The sequence below is a fragment of the Peromyscus leucopus genome, chromosome 23, assembly GCF_004664715.2.
Source record: "Peromyscus leucopus breed LL Stock chromosome 23, UCI_PerLeu_2.1, whole genome shotgun sequence".
Classification (NCBI taxonomy): Eukaryota; Metazoa; Chordata; class Mammalia; order Rodentia; family Cricetidae; genus Peromyscus; species Peromyscus leucopus.
Window position 1 is genome coordinate 27726989 of NC_051082.1, and position 15693 is coordinate 27742681.

A 15693-nucleotide genomic window follows, 5' to 3' on the forward strand; every position below is an offset into this window, starting at 1 on the left:
TGGACGCACACACTATGGCACATATGTGAAGGTCTGGGGACAACTTTAGAGTTGGATTTCTCCTACCATGTGGGTCCTGCAGATCAAACTCAGTTTCTCAGTCTTGGCAGCAGGTGTCTTTATCTGCTGAGCCATCTTGATGGCTCTTCTGTCCCCATTTTAAAGCACCTACTTTGTGTCATGTACTCTGCTAGGCATTGGAGAGAAATTAGAAAGACCTCTGCAACAAAAAAACCACACATCCCTTCAACAGTCTAAGCAGCCCTAGGCCTATGATAATTAACAGGGGTAATTTGCATATTTTAAAAGCCCAGGGGGTGCTGGGGGTGTGGCTCAGTGGTAAGCACTGGCCTAGCATGCTGCAGGCCTGCCTGGGTTTGCATGCATTGGTCTTTGGGGTCCGACAGCACCGGAAGGCAGGGTGGGACACTTAGTGGTCTGTGAGGATTCACTACTGCGTGTGGACCTTGGATCTGGCACGAGGAGCTTGGCTCTGAAGCAGAGGGCAGGGACAGTGACTCAGGGCCTGCAGAGATACACAAGGTGTTTGGGAGCCATAAAAGGATTACGGAAGATATTCTATTCCCCAAACAGCAGGCTAAACAACAGCTGCTTTAAGCTTTCAATAGAAGCCAATAGAAAACACATATCCGCCCCAATTTTCCAAGACAAATCGCTCTGCAGTTTATCCGATCCGCTGCTGCAATTTCCACGCCCAGCCCTCCTCTATCTCGGTAATAACCCAAATTCCATTTAGTGTTCATTTGAGCAGTCAGGATGAAGTCATTTTTGATTATCTCCTCACTGTGTAAAAACAGCTTGAAGGTAGGAAGTCAGCAAGCATTTCCTCCAAAAAGTAATTATTGCAAGTGACATTTTTACTGCTGGCATGCCATACGGCGAACTGCGCGTTCAGAAGGACAAGTTGCTGAAACAAAATGACAGGGTACTCTGTGACATTCTGACAAGAACCCAAACATTATTTAACTGGCGGCTGGTCTGATGGACTGCTTTTCATTATGTCCAGAGTTTAGACTTTGAGCCAGTGCCAGGCCAGGCAACTCCAAGTGACTCTGGTGACAGATGAGGGAGACAAGGTGGAGAATTCAGGGAGCAGGTTACAGAAGAAGAGAGGTATGGCCTGGCTAGAGAGAGGACGACTAACCCAGAAGAGGGCATGGCCCTCAGTCGCTGTGGACAGCAGTGCAGCGGGCTCCAGGGAGCTCAGTGTGGACATCCTAAGTGTAGCAGGCACCCTGGCAGCCCTGGAGGGATCTGAGGACCTTCCCAGCCTACAGCCATTGACAGCTCTGGAAGTCAGAAGAGGGTGACCACCTGCCTGGAGTGCTTCCCAGCCTAGTTCAGATGAGTAGACAGTGCTGTGGACAACCAAGGAAATGTCCAGTCCACTGGACAGACTAGGCCTTTGCACTCAGTGTGAGAAGCACACTCTGCTCAGCCCTGTGGGAACGTGGGTCCTGACACTGCTACGTGCATCTTTGCTTGGTGTCCTCACTTCTGTGCCTAAGCTTTGTGCTAAGCAGCAGATTCTCACAGAACTCCTGGCACCTCCCCAAAATTCCTATAGTCACATGTCTCCAAGGTGTCTTTTTTTAATCCCGGCACTTGGAAGCAGAGGCAGGAAGCCCAGCCCAAAATGCAAGGTGTCTTCTTTTCAACATGAGTGTTATTTTGACTAAAACACAGGCTACTCTGATCCATGTCCCAGCATGCTCTGCCCACCCTTTTCCTTGTACCTTGGGACACCTCCTCACTAGAAAACAAACAAAAACCAAAGAAAGAAGAAAAGTAACCAGTGGTGTCAGAGATGACCCACAGCCTTCCCATGAAAAACGTCCCAACATTTACCAGGATCCCCTTCCTTTCTTTTCAGGAACTCAGAGATCCGCCTGCCTCTGCCTCCTGAGTGCTGGGATTAAAGGTGTGCGCCACCACCGCAGAAAGGGAAGAGCTGGACTGGGGCGTAGCTCTATTGGTAGAGAGCTTGCCTAGCATACACCAAGCCCTGGGTTACATCCCCAGCACTGCACTAAACAGCTGTAGGAGGAGGTCAAGAGTTCAAGGTCTGGAATATATGAGACCCCGTGTCAGACTTCCAAGTCCCTTCCGGGCCTGAACTGTAACTTCAGCAGTGATTATGACCCAAGGGCCCAAGCTCTGCTCAAAAGTCACACAGGGCTGAGGATGCAGCTCAGTTGGCAGAGCACATTTGAGGCCCTGGGTTCCAGTCCAGCACCACAGAGAGCAGGCCCAGCATGCACATCTATGATCTCATAGATATAGAATTAAATATAATTAAAAGAGAGCAGTAAGTATCTGCCACAGAGCAGATGCTGGTGTGCGTGTCCCTCTGTAATGACAGGACTTAAAACCCAGGCCTTCCTTCCAGACTCTGCATCAGGGACCCAGAGGACACAGAAAGCACACGCTCTTCCTGAGCCAAGCAAGGCCTCTAATACAGTCAAGTTCTTCAGCTTCAATTGCTTCTGCCTCCCTGGCTGTGACTCCCAAGCCACTTGACTTTCACTGAGTAATGAGACCCTTTGAGTGCCAGGCAGGGGCTGGATGCTGGGGTGTGCATCCTGTAAATCCCAGCAGTGGAGGCCAGGTGGGTAGAGGCACGTCACCCCGCAGGTTCCACTAACAAAGACTCTGGTATGAAGTGGGGGATCTAGAAGAGCACCTGTCACCCTGAAGTGAGGCGCTGACCATCAGGGACAGTCAGGCCTAGGAGAGGATGGAAGAATGGGACACCCGAGAGTCAGCCATGCACCACTGCACCCTCCTCCAGGGGTGCTTTTCCCACCTGCCTCTCCTCCTTTATAGGAGTAAGTTACTTAAGAGGAAGTGGGGTCTTAGGAGTTCTGTGTTGAACAGGCCTCAAATTCACACCTCTTGCCCGAGCTTCCGAGTGCTGGGATTATTGCCCACACCACCACACCTGGCTCTCCCCACTCCCTCCCTCCTTCCCTTTGTTGTTTTGGGCCGTGGTCTCATGTACCCCTAGACTGGCCCCAAACCCCTGAGCTTCTTGTCTCTACTTCCGCAGTGCTGGGATTATAGGTGTGCATGCCGGGCCTGCTCTCTGTGGTGCTGGACTGGAACCCAGGGCCTCGAATGTGCTCTGCCAACTGAGCTGCATCCTCAGCCCTGTGTGACTTTTGAGCAGAGCTTGGGCCCTTGGGTCATAATCACTGCTGAAGTTACAGTTCAGGCCCGGAAGGGAAGCCATGACTTTGATACAGCTGTGGAGTGACTGGGTGACACAGTTGGCCCTGTTTCAGGACACTGGGCTTGCCTTGCTACAGACCATATCCATTTAGAAACAAGGCTTTCAAATTACCTCTGCTAACCTCATTACTGAACCAGTTGTGTGCATGAACACTTATCAGTGAATTCTTGGGTTAAGAGAAAATGCACAGCACACAGTCTAAATAGATATTACTGCAGGGAAAAAACAAACACTCTAGTTAAATTGCTTTGTTGTAATCAAAGATTAATCACTCTTTGTGTGTGTGTGTGTGTGTGTGTGTGTGTGTGTGTGTGTGAGTGAAGGTTAGAGAATAATCTCTGATGTTATTCCTTAGGCACCATTCACCTTGGCTCTTTGTGGTACTGGGAATTACACTTAGGACCTTTTATGTGCTGGGCAAGTGCTCTCCCTCTGAGCTGTATTCCCAGTCCCACCTTGATTTTTGAGACAGGATCTCTCACTGGCATAGAACTAACCAAAGGGGCTAGGCTGGAGATCATGTATCTGCCTGTGTCGGCCTCTTTGGTGCTGGGATTACAAGTGTGTACCATTCTGCCTGGTACCCTTACTCAGCCTCATTTGTGGGGTCTATGAATCAAACTTGAGTTCCCAGCCCAAAGCTGGTCCTTTTTGGAAAGGGCTATATTATCCAGGCTGGCCTTGAATTTTTGATACCCCAGCTTTAGCCTAAAACTAGACTACAGGTATGCATCCCCATGATTCCTCTTTAAAAAGTAGTCTTAAATAGTCTTTCCTTCGCAGGTCCTCTGGGACTGCAGCTCTCACACTCCTTCCCCATGGCACCCCATAGGCAATGAGCGTTGTGTCCACCTGTACAGGGAAAAGCATCTGTCCAAGCAGCCTGTCCCCACTCAATAACAAAGCCACTCAGCCAGCACGCAGGTAATGAGTCTGGGCTGAACTGGCAAGGCTGTTCCACAGCCAAATGAAGCTGGTGGCACACATGGGTGTGGCTTGCTACTTCCTGTCTTTTAATGACCACTCGGGTAGGGGAACTACTTTGGTTGAATGAGGAACCAGGTGCCATTTTCCTTATAGACATCTTTGTTTGAAAGGCTATTAAGGTACATTATTTTACACATCCTCCTAATCTTGCCATACTGCTTTCTTTAATTTGTGATGAGATTGTTGGGAAAGAGTACTTAATGTAGGACAGTCAGTAAAAGTAATTTATCATTTCCCCGCTTCAGTGCGCCTGTTATCAGCGGGCTCATTTTCTGCATTCATCATGCAATCAGCCTATTATTTGCATATTAATCAGGCAGTGGACCATGAAGGAACCGCATCCCCGCCAAATGCTGCACTATCTCAGGAGAAACACTCAGTAATTATCATACATCAGTGTTATGATGTGGTAATTGATTATAACATCTTCCTGAAGCCCCTGGGGAGTCCCTCCACGAACCCAGCTCCGGGCACACTGGGTGGACCTTTTCTTTTCTTGCAAAAACCTGAGTGGCTATTGCTGTTCTTCCCTAGTGTTATTTCTAGGGAATAATTGATTATTGTTATTTTTAATTTTCATTACACTTTTATTTACTTTGTGTGTGCGAGCGCATGTGCAGAGCGCACGTGTGGAGGTCAGAGGACAACTTGTAGGACTCAGGTCTTCCACTATGTGGGTCACAGGGATTGAATTCAGGTTGTCAGGCTTGGTGGTAAGTACCTGTACCCATGGAGCCATCTTTTTTCCTAATTTTGTGAAATGTTCTCCCTGTGATAACACAGATCTTAACTCAGGAATGAGAAGGCTGGGCTGGGGCTGTAGTTTAGTAGTTTAGTAGGTTCTATCCCCAGCACTTTGTGAATCAGGTGAGGTGGGGCACGCCTGAGATCCCAGTAGTACATGGGAGATGGGGGCAGGAGGATTAAGAGGTAAAGTTCATTCTCAGCTAAGTAGAGAGTTGGAGGCCAGCTTGGGACACACGAGACTCTATTTCTAAACAAATAAATAGAGTGAGAAGGCCTGACCAAGGGGCATACTGGGGACCTCATGGATCTTTGCTGCTCAGTCTTCTGGTTTTCAAGTCGGTTATCCCATCACTACAGGAGCTGCTTATCCAATAAAATGTGCTACCATTCCAGTCTCTCCTAATTGTGAAGCCGGTACGACGGCAGTCTGCCTGCTTTATTTAGGTGCCAAATGAGAGGCTAATTTTGGCCTTATGTAAAGCATGAACCCCACATCTGCCAATTCAGACATGGGCTATATTTAGGATCCTAGTTCCTCAGGGAAGAACAAACAGCCCAAGATGAAGATAGTGATGGATACCTCTGGGTTGCCTCCTGACCTGATGTGTCCTGGAGAAGGCCAGTGGGCATTTCCCTCCTCACTCATGGGGGAATCTGAGCATGCTCTGTGGGCTAGTCACATGGGGCTGGGGTCTGACTCAGATTAAGACACAGTTGCCTAAGAGTGGGGCTGTTCTCAGCAAGAGGATTTAAACTAGACGGGGCTGGAGGGATAGCTCAGCCATTAAAGGCTAGGTTCACAACCAAAAATATAAGACTAGGCAGGGTTTCAGAGAAGCATGACCCTCCACCGCCTAGCCCAGGTACATCTAAACCAAACACTGGCAAACTTTCTAAGTTTGAGCCCCATGTTGTTTGCCATGGAGGCCATGGTCCCCTTCCTGTTTCAAGTGCAGGTACACTCCCACATAGGAAACCCTCCTTTGACACTTAAGTTTTTTATTAGTTGATTGCTTTGCTATGGGTCTGACTTTTATTTTGCCCGTATATGATTTGAATCAAATTTTGTGTTCTCTCTCTCTCTCTCTCTCCCTCCCTCTCCTCTCTCTCTCTCTCTCTCTCTCTCTCTCTCTCTCTCTCTGTGTGTGTACGTGTGTACATAAATGCATAGGGAAGCCAGAGGTTAGCCTCTGGGGTCATTCCTTAGGAGCCACCTATCTTATTTGTTGAGACAGACTCTCTCATTAGCTTGAGTTCACCAAGTAGCCCTGGGGAGCGCCTGTCTCTGCCTCCCCATGTGCTGGGATTGCATGTACATGCCACATCACACACGCATTTGTTTGTGTTTTCCTTTCTCCCTAACATAGGTTAGGGACAGATTTTAGGTCTTCATGCTTGCAAGGCAAATGTTTTCCTGACTGATGTTCTGAAGCCTTCCCTTGACTTTTTACGAAGCCTCAGTGGTCAACCTTTCCTTTGTCCCAGGAGACTGAATCCCCTAGCCCAGGGCTGGCTCCTATAGATACCCACTATAGTGGCAGTAAGGCCACTAGCCTCAGGACCAAGTGACCTTATGCCATCTGCTGGGTGGTGGGCAAATCCCCGCCCCCCATCTTTCTTTGGTTTTTCAAGACAGGGTTTCTCTGTGTAGCCCTGGCTGTTTTGGAACTCATTATGTAGACCAGGCTGGCCTCAAATCTGGACATGTGCCTGCTTCTGGCTCCCAAGTGCTGGGGCTAAAGGCATGGACCACCACTGCCCAGCAAATTCCCTTTTTTAATCTGAAAATTTCTTAAGCAGAAATCCCCACAAGAGGAAAGTTCTGTTTACTAAGGACCTCAGAATAGTTTGTGGCCCATGGAAGACACAATGTGTGAGCCTCATCTTATTCCCACTATCTTTCTAAAATTACCTGAGAATTTTTCTGCATTCAGCTTCTTCTTTTATCCCTAAATTGGAGCATTAGAGACCCAAGTCCTCGTGTGCTCCTGTGACCTACTTCTCTCGTGTACTGAAGACCCAGTACACTGTAGATCCTGTCTCCCAACGTGGTGCACACAAGAGGGAGGAGAGGTGGCCGAGGCTGTGTGGGCCAGATGGGATTCTGTAAAAGTGAGGCCAGGCAGTGCTAGTCTTGAGAAGCAGAAGAGCCTAGGCCATGTCCACCCCTGATGGCAACACCGTTTCCAGACTCCTTTGCCCAACACTGAATGCTGACCTCTGACTGTAACTGTTCTTTTGAAGCTCAAGAAGTTGCAGTGGTGACTGAAGAAAAACATCCATTCAGTTACTTGTGCTCAGGATGGAATCTAGGGACCCTTGGATGCTAGGCAAGTACTCCACCACTGAGCTACACTCCCCACCTGGAAAGCCAGCATTGGAATACCACTTGCTTCTGTGTTCTAGAAGCAGTGTACTTAAACCCATTCAGGCCTCTCCAGTCTAGGAGGTAGGGCTGAAGAAGCAGGACAGGAAGGTTGAGTTGCTTTGCCTCGGGCCATACTGAGAGGCAGAGGCAGGATGAGCCAACACTGGCTTGCTTGCTCTCCACTAGGCCAAGGGAGGAATCTCTTTCAAGGACTGGGGTGTGGCTCAGTGGTAGAGCCCCTGCCTAGAATCCCCCAGTGAGGGGCTGGGGTGTGGCTCAGTGGTAGAGCACCTGCCTAGAATCCCCCAGTGAGGGGCTGGGTGTGTCAGTGAGAGCACCTGCTAGTGAGGGTAGAGCACCTGCCTAGAATCCCCCAGTGAGGGGCTGGGGTGTGGCTCAGTGGTAGAGCACCTGCCTAGAATCCCCCAGTGAGGGGCTGGGGTGTGACTCAGTGGTAGAGCCCCTGCCTAGAATCCCCCAGTGAAGAGCTGAGGCATGAGTCACTTCCTATACAACACACATATACAAATAAGGAGACGTGCCCTCCAGTGACATGCTCCTTGAATGTTAAAAGGGGCAAGAGCAACAGTGTTGTACAGGAAGAGAGGACAACATGCTTTTATCATCCACTTTCCTCCTGTTGTCTAAGAAGAAGGCTTCTGAATTAGTTTCTCATGGGTTCAGCTTTGTTCCCTACCTGAAACATTCTGTTGTCTGATTCCATCACCTTTCATGGCCCAGTTGCAGCTCCAGGGACTTCCTGGCAACCCTTTGCCCATATGTGCCCACATAACAGCCCCAATCCAGAAATTCCTGCTTTGGCCTCGGGATGGAGAATCCCTATACTATGCTACATCTAATAAAATAAGATGACCCAAGGCAGACTGCCAGCAAGAAGGAGAGAACCGAGGGCCACCATGTTGACAGCCCCACAGGCTAAGATTCAGGCCATGAGATTCATGGGATTTCAGGTCTTCTTCTTTGTGGTTGGGCATGTCACATGTGTGCATCTGTGTATGGGGTGTGCACATATGTGCAGAGCTGGAGGACAACCATGGGTGCTGCTTCTCAGCTGTTTTGTTTTGCGACAGAATCCCTCACTGACCTGGGACTCAGGGATTCGCCTCCCCAGCACTGGACTTTACAAGCAAGCACCACCACACATGGGTTCTGGGGATTGCACTTGGATCCTCAATTGCATGGAAAGCTCTTGACTGACTTAACGATCTCATGGGCCCTGAGTTTTTCTCTTGTGTTTGATTTGCTACATGAGGCTATGTGTAAGTGGTTACACACAAACCTTAGTTACATGAATGCTGCCAGAATCATTCTGTCTGGATAGAACCAGTTGCTCTCATGACATTCTTGGAGTAAAGAGAAGGAAAAATGTAACTTGAGTCTAGCGCATTCATGAGGAATTCTGCCCACTCTATTCAGTCCCATGAAATTTTCTGAGGCTGCCATCAACCCTCTCTGTCACCTCTTTCATGCCAGCAAAATGCCAAGAACTGGCTGCTTAGTCAAGAACAGACTCCAGCTGAATCCTACTGTTGGGCTAGAGACAAGCTACTCCTTGAACAGGGCTTCCCAGCAACTAAAGCAAATGTCAGGATGCACACACACCATGAAGGCATATTGGCTACCATGCTATGAGGCCTCACCTACAGAGCTGTGGATGTCTCAGCAGGGCACAAAACGCTCGACTTCCCATGCCAGAGTCAGCCTGCTGCAGCTGTTCCCTCCAAGGGACAGCTGACACTCTGTTGATGGACAATGGCGCCATGGAGCCGCATGACTCTTCATGGATGGACATGACTTGGAAGCCATTATTCCTGACCACCCAGTATGCTGGGAAAACGCTGAGTGTTTTGTGCCTAATCTATGGAAAATGGGCCATCATTTTACTCGTACACTTTGACAAGATCCGCCAGAAGCCAGAGAGAAAGGAGCAGGCAGAGCACCTTGTTAGCTACACTCATGAAAGGCTCCCGTGCCAAGTTCCCAAGCTGAGGGCACAGGCAGCTCTTGCTGGAGCCCTCCAGGATACCAGCATTTCTGTGACCACCATGGGAGGGTCTCTCTCCTTCTCTAGGGGCTGAAAGATAAACCAGCCCAAGCAGCCACAGAAGTTAGTTTTAAGAAGTAAAAAGGAATACTTCACAAGGTTAGCAGATGCTGTCCAGTGTGTGGGCTCCCTGAACCCTGAGGATCCACGTGACAAAGCTCAGTGCCACGATGTGTGGTGTAGTTCTAGCACTGGGAAGGTGGGGTCTCTGGCCAGCGAGACTAGCCCAGTTGGTGAGCCCCAGATTCCGCGGAGAGAACCTGTCTGAAAAACAAGGTTGACAGCTCCAAGGGAATGACATCCAAAGTTGACCTCAGGCCTGTGCCCTCTATTTCCCCACACAGACAGGTCACCATGGAGCGACACTGGTAGTTGAAAATGACATTAAATTTCCTTTATACCTCAAGGTTGAGATTATCAGAGGATACAAAGAGCCATGTCCACTAGACAGCTGGAACTTGGGCCTCTCCTCATCAGAGAGATTGGTGTACGAGTCACTAAGGACTAGAGTGACGGAGAACTCCTGACCCGGTATCTAATTCCTGAGTGTGTTATGAGTGCTGGGGATGGAACCCAGGGCGACATGCGTGCTAGGCGGGAATTCTGCCGCCTGAGCCCCGTCTCCAGCTCCCAGGTAGGAGTGCTTTGGCAAGGAGAAGGGTCCCTAGCCAGCACTTTGCCCTTTGCCAAGGAGAGCTTTGGCTGCCATGACAACCAAGCACAGAGCCCTCTGTTTAGGCCTTGAGCTCCTCACTGACCTGGGAAACCTCACTGAAGATACAACTGACCAAGAGACAGAAGGCAGGTCCTTCCAAGTTCCTCTGCCCTGGGGAGAAGTGAGCCCCACCACTGTCAGGAACTGACCAGGCCATGCTGTGCACCTCCAGGTACAGCTAGCTGTCAGGGATCCGTGAGGGGCAGAGTATCTTTCTCAGTTGTTGGACCTTTGGGATGGGTTCCACAGTAGCCATGACAAAAAGAGATAATCAGAATTTTATGGGATTCTCTGAACCAGAGAGTTCTTTGGGAGGAAACAATGATAAAAGCTGTCAAGATTCTAGAATTTCCTAGAGTTATTTATCACAAGGATTTATCAATACTATCATTACAAAATAATTCTAGTTTTGGGGGATGGGGATGTACCTCAGTTGACAGAGTGTTTCTTAGCATGCTGAAAGCGCTGGGTTCAATCCCCAGCAATGCATGAACTGGGTGTGGGGGTACACACCTGTAATCCAAGCACTCAAGAGGTGGGGGCAAAAGGAGCCAAAATTCAAGGTCATCTTTGGCTACATAGTGACTTTGAGGCCAGCTGGGGTTACATGAGACCCTGTCTTGGCAGGGGTCAATAAGATGGCTCAGTTGGTAAAAATGCTTGCCACTAAACTTGACCTGAGTTCAATCCCTGGAACCCAGTGTGGAAAGGAACAATTTCTACAAGTTGTCCTCTGATTTGACACACATGCTGTAACACACACACACACACACACACACACACACACACACACACACACGTTAAAAACAAAACAACTCCCTTTGAGATAGATGTATGGAAAAGGTTTAGGTCAGGCTTCTAAGAGATACGGTGCTGAGAGACATTTAGTGTCATATTTAGGAGTGAAAGGCTTTCATCACTGAACATTAGCTCCACCATGACAAGCCTGGTCCAGCCTGAGGTGGGTGGTAGTAGTTCAAGGAGAGCTGACTTCTCACTGGACTAGGAGGCCAGGCCACTTTACCACACAGACATCCACACAAGTGCAGCACAACCGCCTCACCACCTTCCCTCCTAAATTCTGAGTGTGAGCTGGAGAGAAAGAGTGCTGGAAATTTCCCAATCTGTCCAGTCTCTATTTCCCAGGATGGACCAAACCAAACCCGAACACCTAAAACCCATGAAACCCTCAGGGGAGAGCTTTGAGGCCACTGCTGCACCCCGACTCTGTGTGTGTGTGTGTGTGTGTGTGTGTGTGTGTGTGTGTGTGTGTGTGTAGTGGGGGAGTGTGTTTGGGATCTTGCAGCAGCAGCAGCAGCAGCAGCAGCTCCTGCTAAAGCCGCCCAGCTGTTCCCCTCTATGCACATGTGTCCCCTCATAAGCCTTTGGCAAGCTGACAGGCTTTGCGCTCGCTCCTCACTTAGCTTTGTTTGTGTTTTCAATGAATCAATGGGATACGGAGACTAATCAACATGTTTAGAAAAATAGAGAAAAGAAAAAGGAACAGCTCCTGCTGCCGGCTGTGCCTAGGAGCTGGGGGAGAAAGCTGGGCTGCCTGTGGGCTCAGTGCAGGGCAGCAGGGGTGAGGGCTCAGTGCAGGGCGGCAGGGGTGAGGGCTCAGTGCAGGGCGGCAGGGGTGAGGGCTCAGTGCAGGGCGGCAGGGGTGAGGGCTCAGTGCAGGGTGGCAGGGGTGAGGGCATGCATGCATCCAGGCACAGTGGCCAGGGACCTCAGGGCATAGATAACAGATCTGTCAGGAGCCTCTGAGACCTTTCCAGTCTTTGGGATCAGCAGGAAGTGGCCTGCGATTCATGGACTGCAACTGCTGCCCTTCCTACTTGCTCCCCTCCTTCCCTTTCAATCTCGGCCCCTCCTGAGCCCTCTCCCAGTGTCCACTGACTCTCACCCTCGTGGCTCCTGGCTACTCATCCTTGGCTGCTCTATTCTGGTGCTCCAATCTCCCCAGTTCCCTTGTTCTGTCCAGGTCTTCCACATGGAAGAGATGTCCCCTCCCATGACTCCTGGGTCAGTGATGTCTATGACCTCTCTCTCCTGCTATATTAAAATCTCCCAACTGTGAAACTTGCCTCCAACAGACCCCAGCCTCAAACACAGAGCTTCATACTTACAAAACAGTGAAGGGATCCAGTAAAGGTGTGGATTTTTATCAGTATCGGTCCTTAGCTGCCAACTCTCTGGACTGCCATCAGAAAGCAAGTCCAGAGTCTGCAAGTAGTACACTGCATTCTCTCTTTTTACTGCCCTGCCAACTCTATGTATAATGGCCACAACCCGGAGATAGCCTCAGTGCAGTACAAACTTTGATGTAACTACACCACAGGAATACTACTCAGGCAGGAAAAGAAACGACTGTTGCTACACACCTGAATGGATCTCCAGGACACTCTGTCTAGCAGAAGCAGCTAATTCCTAAAAGCATTTCTTGCATGACTGTGCTTTCACAATGGCCTCTGGCAGAGAGGGAGAGGCAGCTGTCGCTGCGGTCAGGAATGGGCCGCAGGTTTGCAGAGCAGGGGGCTAGCAGACAAACATGGGTGGCTAGTTACCTGAGCTCACGCAGCCCTGCTGGAGGGGGTCCTGCAGAGACGCCACTGAGTGGAGGGCTGGGGAAGAAAAAGGCACTGTTACAGAGGAAGCAGGGCTTGGGGCCTCCCAACTGCACAAAAGGTACTAGGAGGGTCAGCGGGAGTCCAGAGGGAGGGAGGCTTCCCATTCTCAAGCTGAGGGCCAGGATGGGGACTGGGATGAGGGTTGCTCAACTATAAAGTGCCAGAAACCTCACTTCCCGGTGGCAGAAGCCATTGCCCGTGGCACTTTCATTTCCAGAATGATTTCCTTCTCCGTTCCCCGGTGGAGGTACTTGACTTTTACCTATATTTATTTATATATAAACAGCATTTTCTTAATTGGTAACTAATTTTCTGCTGCTTATAAAATTAGCCAGGCTCAGCCTCTTTACTCTTGAAACCTAAAGATGGAGATAGGCAAGGGGGCACACATCTGTCTTTCTATCATTTGGGAGGCTGAGGCAGGAGGATCATGGGTCCTCCTTAAGGCCTGCTTTGGCTACACAGTGAGTCTGAGGCTAGTCCGGGCTACACAGTGAGTTTGAGGTCAGTCTCAAAAATAAATAAATAAATAAATAAATAAATAAATAAATAAATAAATAAATAAATAAACAAACAGACCCTGTCTAAATAAATAAACAAACAAACAAACAAACAAACAAACAGACCCTGTCTCACCATTCCCCGTGCTCCGGTAAACACTAACCCAAACCCAAACCCAAACCCAAGCCCATGGATGGAGGCTGTCCTTTCCAGGCTCTTGCAGAAGGTTGGCTGTTCTCACCTGGCCCTTGTTGCTGCCCTTGCACAGGCAGGACACCCTGGCCTAGCTCTCCATTCAGCCAGAGCTGCATCCGGATGAAGGGTTCTCGGCCTTTCTGGGTCAGTTTGCTCCATGGCTTTGGCCTTGAGAGCATGTCGCTGACACTGCCCTGGGACAGGCCCAGAACCTGGAGAAGCAAACAAAGAGAAGCAACTGTCAGCTTCCAGAAATCAGCAGGATGCTGCAAGGTGCCTTAGAGACAGACATGTGGCCCTGGGGGGCCTAGGGGAGATGAAGCCACATAGAACGTGCATTGGAGGACTCTTTAGAGCACTGAAGGGCAGCCTAGTGCACTGTGACAATTGGCAGGGATAAGCTTTAGCAGACTACTGGTAGGATAAAGTCTTGGGACAGGGCAGGGGTTCTGGGCAAAAGAAATGATTATAATCACAACTTCAATTGGGAGTGTGGCTCATTGGTAGAGGATAGGCCTAAAATCTGCCAGTGATGGGCTTGGGATATGCCTAACCGATGCAAGGTCCTGGGTTTCATTCCCAGCATGATCAAAAACACAAAAGAGAAAGTATAGTCGCAGCTCTTATTGGGAAAGGGTGTGAAAGGAAGTGGTCAGTTTTCTCTAGGGTCTGGACCCTGCGGAGGCTGCAAGGTTGTGTCTTGAAAACCGAGGAGCAGACATTGCAGAACATCTTGCCCTTTACCTGGTATTACCAGGACAGGCTGGGGTGCTGCAATCAGAGCCCACTGGAATTGGGAGATACTGAGGGGCATAGAAAACAGGCTCCTGTGTTGACACAGGCCAAAAGGGCATTTACAAAGGGTCACTCTGTCTGACCGTACCCTGCTCACAGGTTGACCAGAGGAGAGCTGGTGGGGACAGGGAGCCAGTGTGGGAGGAACACTGAGCAGCAGACGACCGACAATTTGCATGCACGCACTCAGGCTGCTGCCTCTCACATATGGCCATACATATGTATGGGCACAAACACCCCCCAGGGCACAGATGTAGCCCAGAGATATTTAGGGGCCTCATCCCATCACTCTGCAAAGTTTTCCAGTTCCAGAATAAGCAGCACTCATGGGCCAAACAAATTCAATGTTATTAAGTTTGCTAAATTTAAGGTGGGAGCACAAAATGCCTATTTAAATGTTCACAAATTTTATTTTTACAACGCTGAACTCAAAATTCTCCAGGGACTTTCAATTCACATCCTCCTGTCTGTGGACCTTCATCGCTTATTGCAAAATTGGGGACAAGGAAGGTCATAAACAGACCATAGAGTTCAAGGCCAACATACAGATGAGACCGAGACGGACTGGGTGGGGAGGGATGGGTATCCAACAGGGCTGAGAGGGCCACTGCTGATCCACTTCCTGTGTCATCTCAGGAAGAGAGGACTTCTCTTTATAGTCTGCTCATGGCTTAATCGTTAATGATATAGGTTATTATGTTTATTTTAGATTTTATAGGCGTGGTAAATCCTGTTATCCTGAATCTGCCATCAGATGGGTCTAGAAGCTCATCCATACATAATTACACTTTCCCGAGCCAGGAAGAGATGATGTGTGATGCTCTGATGGGTCTGTAGGGCCCTCGTAGTGTAGTGAAAGGAAAACGAGGAGCCGAGCAGAAGCTCACGCCTGTAATTGTAGCATGTGGGAGGTCCAGGTGGGAGGATTCCTGCTAGGGTGAATCCAGCCTGGGCTACACAATGAGTTAGTTCTAGGTAGGCAGGACTACATAGGGAGACCCTGTTTCAAAAAATAACATAAACTAACAATCAGCCTCCTCCCCAAACAACAATGAAATGAAACAAACAAACACAAGAAAGAAAAATCCAACGAAACAACCAAGGAGCAATTATGTTCTGTGCAGCTTTTCACTCCCACGTGTGGTGGTTCTCGGAAGGCTGGGTGTTCCCTGTGCGATCTGATCCCGTCAGACCTTTTAGGGCCAGAATGGCTTGCAGAGGTGTCTCTCTGCTGCATGTGGCCTCAGAGGCAGGGCAGGTCCAGGGTCACCTGGCAGCTTGCTGCATGCAGACACTAATGGACCATGCTTCCTCATCTGCTGTGTGTCAGTTTTACCAGTTACTAAGCAGGGCAGCGGGAAGAGACAGGATGGCACAAAGTGGGTGGGAATTGGTGACATCTAATACTCCTGTGATGGCCATGCTGTGCAGGATGGA

General features: G+C 49.5%; 1 protein-coding gene across 1 annotated transcript in view; it reads right to left on the minus strand.

Annotated features, from left to right (window-relative positions):
* The window catches only part of Cux1 (cut like homeobox 1), a 305159-nt gene that overhangs the window by 23581 nt on the left and 265885 nt on the right, over positions 1 to 15693 (minus strand). Inside the window, 2 exon segments of the mRNA XM_028894394.2 lie at positions 12703 to 12759; positions 13508 to 13673. Coding sequence (XP_028750227.1) covers positions 12703 to 12759; positions 13508 to 13673 — 223 coding nt within the window.